At 47.3% G+C, this 12,982-nt stretch overlaps 1 protein-coding gene across 3 annotated transcripts in view; it reads left to right on the top strand.

The window, feature by feature from the left end:
• apaf1 (apoptotic peptidase activating factor 1) overlaps positions 1–12,982 on the top strand; it is a 41,295-nt gene extending 28,313 nt beyond the window's left edge. For 2 of the 3 annotated variants that reach the window (XM_064342709.1, XM_064342707.1), the window contains one exon: positions 11,453–12,982. In XM_064342709.1, the coding sequence (XP_064198779.1) occupies positions 11,453–11,599 (147 nt within the window). In that variant the 3' untranslated portion in view covers positions 11,600–12,982. The other variant, XM_064342708.1, reaches the window with a different exon arrangement.

Below are 12,982 nucleotides of genomic sequence, written 5' to 3'. Positions count from 1 at the left end.
AAACTGGTGTTGCAGCTGAACTTTGGCCAATTAACCGTGGTTAATGAGATTCTATGTCAGCGAGAACCTTACGCGGTTGTTTCGTTTCAGGGAAGCCGGTTGGCTGGGGTTACGTTGGACGCAGCATATCAATGAGACCGCTAGACCAGTATCACGGCCTCTGGCAGCGCCTAATTCCCGCTGTTCATCTTCTGAGAGGCGCCGGGGATATGCTCCGTGTCTTTTATTAAACGGGACCGTAAATCCCAGCTCCGATGCCGCCGGCGACGCGGGAGGACGGGTCACCGCGAGGTCACGGGGAGCCGCCGTCCGATTGGCCGCCTTAATAACCCGATGAGGTAACGCTGAGAGCGATGGGTCGAGATGATTTCATTGCAATGCTCCGGTGAGCTCGCGTTACCGTGCGATCGATCTGCCCCTGCACACCCAGCCCCTCTTCACCCCCCGAGAAAAATCGGATTATTTCTGAAAGGAACCTCGTTGTTTTCGCCGCCTAGTTAATCCACGATGAACGATTCTGCCCGCTTATTTTTTTTCTCCTTCCTTCGCCCCGCTGCATCCCCTCCTTTCTCTTCCTCTCTCTTGCTTTCCATCAGGTTTAACTTGTTACCTTATGAAGATTATTCAGTGTTTATTCTGGCAGTCGTCAGTAAAGACTGGAGAAATTCAGCGCAAACGAGCGCGCTGGAATGATTTGTTTTTTAACGAGATCGAAAGGCTTAAATTAGCGCTTTGCGAGGCATCGCAGCGCATAGCGTAGCGTAGCGCGTAGCGCGGTCTCTTCCCCGCCAGGCTGGAGAGAGGCTTTCCTTCAGTGGGCGCAGTGATGCGATGACTGATGGGCCGGCCCGTGTAGATGATGCAGTGGTTTGTGATGATGGATCAGTCGGTGTGGATGTTGCGGATGGAAATGAATGATGATTGATTCGCTGGCCTCCGCGGCGGTGACGGTAGGTTATCGATCGGTCTGCCTGAGCACCTGTCAGCGCCCTGCGAGGGAAATGCGGTCCGATTCTGTGGTCTGCACCTGCGGTGAGCTGTAATAGCGCGCAGAAGAACTACAGATGGGCCCTGCGGTCATGTGACAGGGCAATCAGAGTACGAGTAAGGGCCAAATAGGTTTCTGTTGCCTTTGCTGTCTTTTTAAGCTGCGTTTGCAGTTCGTTCATTGTGACATCGCTTTCTGTTCTGTGGAAGATTTGTGTGTGCGGTTATCCTGTGGAAAAACAGCCCTTTGTTCTCTAGTGAGGAGACTGTGGCCTGATGTGTGTCACGGTCTGGCATTAAAGACAGGTCTGTGCACAGGCAGGTTATCACCTCCCTAAAGGTCAGGCTCTCTCTCCCTCCCTCCCTTTCTCTCTCTCTCTCTCTCTCTCCCCTCTCTCTCCTCTCTCTCTCTCTGTCTCTCCCCCCCCCCCCCCCCTCCCACCCCCCCCCCCCCCCCCCCCCCCCCCCCCCCCCCCCCCCCCCCCCGACAGTATCTCAGGGGCCGTTTTATGTGCAGCTGCAGTGCGGCCAGCCGCAGTGGGCCTCCACGCAGGGTCTGGTGTCATTTCTCCTGCTCTTCAAGTCTCTGCCGCTCTGGCGCTGAGTCTGTTTCCCGCTAACCGGCCGCCAGCGTTCCTCTCTCCGTTCAGAGCGCTGAGCGAAATGAGGAGAGCACTCACCGAGCCTCTGGTGTTGAGTTTTTAACTACCACACACCACACACTGAGCCATTTATAACAATGCCTTTTTGTTTATTAGCTTAGCAGACACCCTTGTTGCTGCCAGTGTATGTGGCTTCCGTTTTTCATGTGGTTCGTTTATGGAGCAGCTGAGTATTTACAGGAAAAGTTGCCTTCAACCTCTGCCGTTCCAAGGTGGAATACAAGCCCAGTTCCCTGACTTACTGTGTGTCCGTATTGCTGACTCAATACCATGCCAGTTTCCTTGTAAGCAAGTAGTAATGTTACTTGAAATGCTCTTCATCTACCAGCAGGGGGCGAGCAGTAGTCTTGCTGGGGATGGTCCACACCGACAGCGAGTTAAAATTCCTTTGGGAGACTGTGTTCAGCCCACACAGTGAGCAAGTAGTGATCCTTACGAATTGTTCAGCACAGATTCCTTCTGGAATGCTCAGCATACATATGAGTAATAATGTTTTATGGAGCGTTCAGGATATATGCAGAAATTGAGTAACAATGCCTTCTGGAGTTTTCAACACAAATGCAAAAATTGCTTCCTTTGTTATGAAATCCAGAAATCATAAAGTAATAATCATTCTGAAATGTTTCGGATAAATACAGAAATGAAGTAGAATGCCGTCAGGGACATAGAATAAAGGAAGTGTTTCTCAATTCTTGCATTTATGTTGAAAATTCCTGAAGGATTATTACTTCATGCCTACTGAAATGTTAAAAATACACAGGAAATGAGAAATAATACTTCATGGAGTGTTCAGAATAGATGGAGAAATTGGGTTACAATGCCTTCTGGAAGTGTGGTAATAATGCCTTCAGTATATTGTTGGAATAATAGAATCAAGATAAGGCTTCACAGTCATGACTTCACTCTACTTAACAAAGGAGCTGCACCGATCATGGAGAACATTGGTAACAAGCAGTACAACAACGCAGATTGTAATTGGTGGATACTTCCTGGCTACTTCCTCCAGGGATCTCAGAAGTGTGCTCCTTTTCATTGTAACTCAGCATTAAACTGGTCAGTTGAAGCAGTGCATCGCACAGGCAACTCGCCTCTCCTGGTTTCTTGGGTTTGGATCGGTTGCTGATTTCAAGGTGAAAACGAAAACCAGGCCCTCCCGGACCAGGGTTTCCGGATTCCTCATCCCCCTCCGTTCTCTTCCGCGATGTATGCTGCAGCCACCACAGGCACTAGACCCCCTAGAGGATGCTCTTGTGGTTTTGGGAAGGGTAGACGTCTCCCTCCTTGGATGAGACCGTTACCAGCCGTGCACCAGCCTGGATGTAGCTCGACCCCAGACCGCGTGGCACAGCCACACGCAGAGCAGCAGGGTTTGGGCAGGGCCGGCCGTCCAGCGGCCTCGTCAGCCGTCTGCTCTCGCACCATCAAGGGCGCCTCGGCCGCAGCGTAAACAGAATAAATAAGCACGCCGGGGCGTTTAAATCCGTTACTTCCTTGTTTTCCTTCCCGCCGGCGTCCTGTTGTTTTGTCTGGCTTAATGGGCAGCGTCCCGTAGCCTGGATGGTGGGGGGGTGGGGGGGTGGGGGGGGGGGGGGGCTGGGGGAGCGAGCGGATCGGTGGCGGGCGCGGTGTTTTGTGCTGATGCGGCAGGCCGGCGCCGCGTTAGCCCCAGAGCGGTGGTGGCCATGGCGATCGTAAATCTGTTTAATGCCCCCCCGCTCTCTCCCCCCGCTCTCCCTCTCTCTCTCTCCCGGGGCGAGTTTGACTGCTCGTCAGCGCACCTCTAACGTCGTTAGAGTCTCCGGGAGGGCATTAACGAGGCTGTGAGGGATCACGCCGCTCCTGGCCAGCGCCAGGTGACGCCAACATCAGCGCTTCTGCCCCGGGGTGGGCGGGGGGGCGGGGCTGGGGGCGGGCGATGGCTCCTCAGGCGCCTGGAATAACAGAAAGGCATTACCGTGCGCGTGATTAGGGTAAAAAAACGGCCTTCTGTGTTCTCTCTCGGTCCCGGGCTGGCGGATGAGGGAAGTGCATCATGCTCGCTGCCGTCTCCAGTGCATTCTCCCTCCTCTCTCACGCCGTTCGCTCCTCCCCTCCTCTCTCCGTCCTTATTCCCTTTCTTTCCCTTTGTTCTGTCCTGCTCTCCCTCCCTCTTTCTCTTCCCCTCTTTTTAACACTTTGTCTCTGCTCCCTACACAGTTGTGTATGTGTGTGTGTGTGTGTGTGCGCGAGTGCTCGTATGTGTGTGTGAGTGTGTGTTGTGTGTGCACGCGTGTGCGGGTAAGATATCTTCTCCCCCAGGCCTGCAGTACAGTGTGTTTGTGTGACTTCGGTCTCTCTCCGCACATTCGCAGTGGTACAAATCCTCAGTTGAAAAGAGTTGAATACATTATCAAGTATTTCTCAGCCCACTCTGATTGCGTTCCAATGTTGAACTCCCATTTCAATAGGACGTGTGCCACTTCTTCCCCACACCAGCTGCATCGCCCAACCCTGCGAGATGTGGAACACACTCGACGAGTTTACAGAGCATCGAACAGATGCCTCACTGTTTGCCTGAAATATGGAGCTGGGAATTGTTGCGTCTACAGTGCGCTACATTGAGAGATAATTCCACTAAGCCCTCTGTGTCTCATTAAGGCCTGGGAGTCTATCTGGAACGCACAATAAGATGTTTATCCAATTTCCGGTGCACAGTTTAGTGCTAATTAGACCAGCTGACACACAAACATTTTACATGGGGGACTGATTTAACACTGATCTGAAGTTTCTTTGGAAATAATATTTCCCCCCTCCCCCCCCATCTTTTTCACTCTCTGCTCTTTTAACTGTTCTTCCCTCTCTCTCTCTCCTTGACCCCCACTCTCCTCTTCTCTCTGCCCCTCTTCTGTCTCCGCCCCTTCTCTCTTTGTCCAATCCCCTTGATCCCCTGTCAGTCTCAGTAAGTCTTTGAGTGACAGGCTCTTGTGCTGCCTGTGTTATTAAGTGTGGGTCTATTGGCTTTTATCCCGGGTGCAACACGCTCAGAGCTTACAGTGCCATTCAGACTTCAACGCCGTATAAAATGTTTGTGCATTACTGTCTTCGCTATTGATTTTACCCGCTTCTCCTCTCTCTCTCTCTCTCTCTCTCTCTCTCTCTCTCTCTCTCTCTCTGGCTACGTTTCCCCCACTACACAATTACAAACGGACATGGTTAACCTTTTACGACTTAAAAGCTTGACCTGTCAATCAATAAATAAATTAAAAAGTTCCTTTTAGTTGTAAATGTATAGCTGCGAGTAGCAATTTCAGGAGCTTGTCAAAAATGTCAGTAACAGAGCTGTAGTAGCATAGTATCATGTGTCTTTCTGTATAGACACAATAGGGCTATAGCAATTAATGTTAATTTGATTGATTAAGCAATTACTGCGTTCTTGTGTGTGTAATTTTAGACGAAATTTGATTAATGTATTTAATCTTAAATTTGTCAAACCTGTTATGTGGATACTGGATCTCTGGAGAAGGGAGAATGCACAATTATGAACATCTGGGTCATTAAATCTACTAGCATAGTGTTGGTTTTTGTCTGAAAATTGAGAGAAAGAAACCCTTCAGTGGGAGTTTATATGCACATTTTGGCTATGAGTTGGGTGCAGAGGGAACCCTGGCCCTAACAACAGTGCCCTGTCTTTATTGTAAACAGCTTTTGTTTTAGGGTACAGTATCACCTCAAGGAAAGCATCCTTTTATAGCTACTGTTAAATGAAAATTGGTGATGGGTAAATTTCCAACAGCCCATCTGACTCTGCTAGACTGTTGGCAAGTTATGTTAAGCAAAAAAAAACTGGTTTCCAGCCAAAAGCACTGAGTGCATCCAAAATGGAAAACACCAACCAACTAGATCAAATCAACTCCTGTTTTTTAAATTGGTTGACAGGGCTAACTGTACACCTCAACAGTATTCTGTATTTAAGAATATTGCTTTTAGCCAATGGACAGACATACCACAGTTTCTTAGTAAATGGGAATATATTGTATTCCTTTTGTTCATACAAACCAAATTTAAAAACAATACTGCTCTGTATCCTCGTAACAATATCCATCCGGTGATATATGGTTACTATAACCCTTCGCCTATTTCAGAGATTTAAGAAAAGAAAAATTCCTATCCAGTTAAAAACGGAAGGCAAAAAAGAACAAAGAATGCTTTGTTTTGTGCTTGTCACCCTCTGCGGTCCATGGATTTAACCTGAATTGCCCTGCAGTGCTTTCAAAACGTCGCCCCATTTTTACCTTTTAAAGAAAGTGCTGTAACTTTGTTACGAAAATAAACCCGTTCTCTTAAGTGGCTGTCCTGCCCTTCAAAAACCAGACCTCGCTCAAAAATAGTTTGCAGTTGGACCAATAAAATCCAAACGGAGGATGGAGGATGTCCCTCTCTCTTTTAAAAAGAAACTGAATGTGTGACATTATGCGCAACTATATAGTTCACCTGTTAAATTTGAGGGTGGAAATCTGTTGCAGTGCAAAGCTCTCAGTTTTTAACTGGGTTGAAGATTGGCAGTTTTCAGTACTGGGCTTTATTGACTTGTATCTAAACTAGACCACTGCACTCCACTGATGGCCCGGTGATTTTTCTGAAGTAATCCCACATCTCATGTTTGTCCACATTCCACCTGAATTAGTCTCTTTCAGGGAACGAGGTTTTAATCTAATTTTCGCATCTGCAAAAAACAGAATTCGTTCTGGAGAACTGGAGCGTGTCCGTGTCGATGGATTCTTCCCGCAAGCACTCCGCTTTTTCTCCCAAGATAAGGTTTTATCTCTGGGATTGACCCATAATCAGCTGTATGGGCAAAGAGGGCAGTAGGGGCAGTGGTCATGTGATCATTGTTCACGTTCCATGTTTCAGGAACGTTTGAGTAAAAGGTTCCATTTTGATTCTTTCAGTGAAGAAACAAATTGGTTCGAGCACACCCTGTCTAGCTGCTGTATGCGTGTTCGTGTTCCTTCCAACTAAATCTCCACTGGTACTGATGCATTACTTCTGGTAATAAGAAGGAACCAGAAGGCTACAGGTTTTAGAAATTTGGCTTGAACTCTGCTGTTGCACCCTTGAACAAGGTTATTGGCCTGTTTACATTCAGCTTCATGTAGTATCATTGTGTAAAATGCATTGGCTTTCTCCTGCTACCTGTGCTGCTACTGACAAATGGCTGGCAGGTGTTTCTTCCTACCTGCTGCGCCAAGGAACTATTAAGTTTGTGCTCGCATCGCTTAAAACTAGATGAAGTTTCCTTTTCGGTAATGAATGCCTTTTCTTAAGGTCACCACCAATTTGAGTTCAGTGTAGTTGGCGGCGATGGCGGCCCATTTTTCAATGAGCGTTCCCCTTTCTTTGGTGCCCAGAGTTTGTTGCTCATTTCCTTTTTTTAAAAATAGAGCAATGCACTAAAACGTTGAGGGAGAACAGAAGAGGACAGTGGGAAGCAAAGAAAGGGACGAGTAGGAGGAAAGAGAAAGGGAGAGAGAGAGAGGAGGGAGGAATACAAAAGAGGCCTGTCCTTGGAGCTGTTCCCTCTTCTGGCTGTGGGCCAACAGGAGGAGTAGGGTGTCTGCTCAGGAAGAGCTGGGTGCTTTATAAGACCCTGGGTCAGTATTTGACTGCCCTTTATTATCCAGAATTTGTGTCTCTGGTCTGATCCAAATGTACTTTTTAATGTATTTGGCAAGGCCATGGACCTCTTGGCTCTCCTCATACAAAGGAGCATAGACGTGCTGCTATTACAGTGCATGTCACAGCAGTCAAACCACCTATGGGCGGCTCTGGCAGGCAGGAGGTATTTGATTGACAGTCATTGGTCGGTCTCACTGGCCAGTGCCCCCTTGCTGAGCCTGCGAGTACCCTTTTACCAATTAACATTTCCGGAACCTTCCGCAACCCTTCGCCGCAGGACAGAGCGCAGTCGGGGCCCGCTCCCGGAGCGCGTCGGGAATGAGGGCGGATGACGGGCGGCTCGAAAAACACTCGGGGAGACCGCGGTGCCGGAGGAGCAGGGAGGAGGCCCGGGCCTTATGAATTATTAAATATCAGCCGGCACTTCTAGGGCATCTCCAGGTTGCGTAACGCTGAGCCTCGCACGCACACCCGCACTCCGCTGGGGATCTCGAGATCGGGGGGGGGCGTCGGTCTGAACCGGGGAAGCCCGAAAGCCCCTCGCGTTTAACTCCCCTCTGACCGGCGAGGAGCGAAGCATAAGGTGGTGCACGTTGCAGATCAGAGTGCCGTGCCTTTGTACGGATCCTTAGTGGGTTTTTTTGTTTGTTTGCTTCTATCTAGAAATGGAAAAAAGTCCTTATTAAATGGATAAAAGTCATTATAACCTAGAAATAGAAAATGACCACGTTAGCACGAAATTAAATAATGTACAGATTATTATTATACAGGGGGCGCACTGTCCAGAGTGAGTTCACTCTATTTGAAGATAGGGGGCGCACTGCTCTGTCTCTGGGTAACAGCTGCCCTGCTGAACAGAATGTAATAGTTAACTGGTTGAATGCAAATGAGACACATTTATCTGCATGAACAGATCTATGATTAATGAATCACTTGGACACCAGGGAGGCGAGAGCTGCAGTTTCTGCGCGTCATAAGGGAAGATGGAGCAGTGGCCTCATTTTGGTCTGAACTGAGGCGCTTGCATCTGCACCAGGATGCTGACTAACCCTCCTTCCAGTGATTCTGCTCCTTTGGGAATGTTCAAGTGAGAAACCAGTTTCCTGTGTTGGGGTGATGCACAGACATCTCACACCTGCAACATTCAACCCATAGAAATACCTCACACCAACAACATTCAACTCACAGAAATACCTCACACCAGCAACATTCAACTCACAGAAATACCTCACACCTGCAACATTCAACTCACAGAAATACCTCACACCCACAGCAGTCCCTCACAGAAATACCTCACACCTGCAACATTCAACTCACAGAAATACCTCACACCTGCAACATTCAACTCACAGAAATACCCACACCTTAAAATTCACGCAACTCACCAGAAACACCTCTCACACTTCACCACGATCCCTCACACCTGTGCACCTCACGCTCACACTCACAGGCCACACATGTGCCACGTGCTCAGGAATCTGTCACTGAGGGGAAAAAAGGTGGGAGGAACTTCCCGGCTGCATGCAATGAGCTTTACCTTGCATCACATTGCTAGTTTAGCGGGTGACCTTATCCAAGGCCACGCGCGGAGCTTTTAGAGGATACGGCACAGAATACAGATAAGCAAATACGGCACAGCCAGCTGCGTGATACGCGGCCACGAGGGACCGCCTGCACGCCCTTACGTTCCACACGCCGCGCATTTGTGCGGCTGGATGTTTGCTCACGCGGTTGGGTTTAAACGCATCGCTCGTGGGCTCGCATTTAAAAGTCCCACACAGGTTTCGAACCCGTCAGCTTCAGGGTGCGAGCTCCCGACCCACCACAGAGAGATGTTGTGTTGCGGAGCTCAGGCAAACATCTTTCGAGAGGGCACTTGAAGTTCAGATGAAATCCTTGCTGGAGGAGATGCCGTAATTCCCCCAACACGCCCCATCAGTGTTTGAGTTTTGTGCGCATCGGAATAATGAATGGATGAATCAGTTCGGTTAAAGCAGCCGTTTGTTTTGTGGAATGGAACAGGAGACTCCCCGGAATTTTAATACGTCCTCTGCTGTGCCCTTCCCCCCCCCACAATAACAGCTTATTGGAAGAGTACGCTTAGCCTGCCTTCTGCAGTACCTCAGCATTGGAGATTTAGTGCAGCAACAAATTCCGCAGGAAGGTCTTGGAGGAGACCGAACTCTTTCTGCGCTGTCTAGTATATGTACGTACGTGTCAGTTTTTAACGTGTGAGTACAAAAGCACGTACAGAACATAAACAGCGCCGCTGAATATATTGGGGTTTTTTTTTTTCATTTAGCTGTTACTGTGAGTGATTTTACAAAGAAGAATGGGCACTAAATCAGCCAATTTGTTTGCCCTGGAAGGAGGTTACTGCCCTTCATAAACCACGAGAAGGGGCCTAATCACTTCATCTTCAGTCTCTGTCATTTCAGATAAATTTAAACCTGAAGGAGACTCAGAGAGACGGTTCACCCCTGCAGGGACGTTGTAGAAAGTGTTCACACACGCTCGCACCGAAGGGAAAAAAGAAAAAAAAAAAACTGAAATTTGCTCAAGCTCAAGACCTTCACACTTTATTAACAGCTGGCGTGTAGGGGCGTAGAGAGCGGGGTGTGTCACGGGTGTGTCACGGGGTGTCTGCAGCACGTCTGTGGAAACTCAGCAAAAATGCAAAAGCAGTCGCTCTGTTCCACCTGAACCTCGGTCAAAGAGCCATTACAAATCACTTGTCTTTTTACAACTTGACATTATGTGAAGTGCTTCAGTTGCCCTGTCCTTAGTTAAAAGGTTCCTGCGATAGACTGGCGACCTGTACAGGGTATATTCCTTCCTCTCGCCCAGTGCATGCTGGGATAGGCTTCAGCACTCCCAGCGACCCCGATCAGGAATAAGCGGGTATAGCTAATGGATGGATGCAGTTGAAGGTTTCCCTCAAAACCCAGAGCTTTGTGATCACATGGCCGTCCCCATACTGACAGAGAAATTGCTGAACCCCTTTCTCACTGAACATGCAATGCTGACACAGACAGAATTACACTGCTGGAATTAAAGATGGTAGAGTAAGGATTCTTCAAGCATGAAAGAATGTGCTGTCAGTAACTCGCAGATGTGAAGAATTTCTATTTTGCTTTTGAGCACAATTGCTGTTGATTGGTTTATACGGTTAAATAAAGAATGCGCACCCTAAGTGATAAGTAGCAGATCGTCAGACAAAAAAATAGAGGCTGCTCGTGCTTATTATCTCCAGAAATGTGTTAATTGAAGAAAAGCATGCTTTTCGGTGCAAAAATGTTGACTTCTTTGTAATGAGTTTAGTTTCAGAGTAAAAATTGTTGCGTTTCTTCGGATCACACATTTGATAATTTCGTCTGTTAACCATGAAACCTCATTCTCTAGCTGGAATACTGAATCTAACCATTGCGACTTCCTAATTAGAAAAAGGCCCAGTTAAATTGGCCCAGCCTCTGATCTTCCGCACTGCAGGTTGCCCTGCAGCAGACACATGGGTATCACCTAGGGAATTGTGGGAAGGGAATATAAATGTGCTGTGTGTGAGGGAATGTCATTCAAGTCACCGGTGCCTTTGATGAACTGCCAGCAGAGGACACTGTTCTGGTTCAGCGGACGCTTGGACTGTTTCGGCTATTTCTTTGTGCTCCATCCTCCATTCATCCATTCTGACGGCACTGATTCCGGCTAATCGGGGAGCTCATTGACCCGTGCCGGAGATCCGCCGAGACGTTTCATCCATCACCATGGCGATGCCGAGCCACACGACCGCGCGACGGGTGGGCAGTTAATTAATCCGTCGGGGTGTTTTTAATTAGAGTGCGATCGAGTCGGAAGTCGGAAGACGGAACCTGCTGAGACACCGAATGACTGGGACTGAGGGGGTGGAGATCAGGGGCTGCACTCTGTACACGTCTCATATGAGTATAACCGTGACTGTGCGTTTTATTCTGCTTCACTGTGTTAATGCTCTGTTCTATTTCATCTGCTGCTTTCCCAGAACTTCACCTGATAAGTGGTCAGGATAATTTTCCACATTGGCTCAAATTGATTCTATTCATGGTGGCAGTCTAATTTCAGGGGCTTCTAAACAAATGAAAGGTTGATTGCTTGATTTATTGGTGTTTTTTCAGTGGTGGGACCTGGAGACCGGGGAGGCCTTGCAGACGTTCTACACCACGGGAACCAATCTGAAGGGGATTCACGTGTCACCTGACTTCAAGACCTTCGTCACCATCGACACCATCGGAATCCTGTACGTCCTGAGAAAGGTGGATTGAGGGGAGCCTCTGATATCCAAGTACTCTGCACACTGTGAAGATCATTCCGGAACACTTTGTAATGTGGACGACATCGCGCGGCTTAATGTTTCACAGTAAGGCCTGCGTTGGGCTCAGTGTTGATTCATGCATGCATGGGAGGGGAGTCTATGTGCTTGATGAATATATGTTGGTATTTTATATATTTCTGCTGACCATGTGCAATCCAGTGGCCTTATTAGCAGGTTATTTGCTGATTTGTGAAAATTCGTTTTTTGGAGAGAAATGATTTTCACGTGGTACTAAATGAGGTTTCACACATGCGCTTGGGTGTTTTATATCATGGGAAAACCAGGGTGCTTATTTGATTACCATTTTTCGCATTTACTTTATTAATCTACAGTTTAACGGTCCCTTTTCTATCTTGTTTAACGAGTTGCTCCGTAACTCTTTAACCCACAGTGAGAATCAGGTTTCAATAAAAAAAGCCATGCAATGTAATAAAAAATAAACATTGAATAATTTGATTGCACTACAAAAATGTTTTACATAACTACTGCGTTTATGTAACTTTTTATACGAGACTACAAAACTTTAGTGTACTTTCTAAAACAAGTATGGAGACTCATTTCATATTCAGTCCTAGGAGGAGGAACATTGGTTTGTGAAATGAACTGCACGAACACAGCTCCCGTCTGTGTCATTATTGAAACATTTTTAAACAATTTTTTAAAGAAATTGCTCCAAAAATTCTAGTTTTGGAAATTGAACATACGTGTTTATATGTAAGGCCTTAATCTCTGGGAGGATTTGGAGGACACATTGATTGGTTCCCTTGTGTCATACCAAAAGGAATCGGTGTCAGAAGATGTCAGCTGAGTTTGCAGCAAAGTGCAGTGTTTGTGTTAGGGATTCGATCCCTTTAAGGTTAGGAGTAGGGGTAATGATGTCAGTGTGACTGGTGATTAAAATGGCTGAACAGCTGGACCTTGACTGGATGTTCCACGCAAGCGCAGACAATCCTGCTTCGCACAGAGGACTTGGTTGACATCTGACACCTCGATGACTGACAGTGGGTCTGAACGTATTCCTTGTATGGCCTCAGTCCACTGAGAGATTCTGTGTCTATGAAAAAATGTGACCACTAAGCTTCTTCTTCTCAGGAAAATGCCAAATGGTGCACCCTAGATTTTTGTGAATTTTTTTTTTACTTTAAATAAAGTACTTGTGAGAAATTGTTTTTATCACTCAATCTTTTCATGGGTCTCATGTTCTGTGAAAGAATAAATGGTATACCAAAAATTGGAACTTAAAAGCTCATTTGTTGTTATATTGAATAACGATAAAGTCTGGTCTTGTCCTGGTGTGGCTGTGATGTAATGCTGAAATAAATACGGAAAAACA

Source organism: Anguilla rostrata, chromosome 7 (genome assembly GCF_018555375.3).
Source record: "Anguilla rostrata isolate EN2019 chromosome 7, ASM1855537v3, whole genome shotgun sequence".
Classification (NCBI taxonomy): domain Eukaryota; kingdom Metazoa; phylum Chordata; class Actinopteri; order Anguilliformes; family Anguillidae; genus Anguilla; species Anguilla rostrata.
The sequence above is the reverse complement of the archived record's forward strand: the minus strand, read 5'-3'. Positions and strand labels throughout refer to the sequence as shown.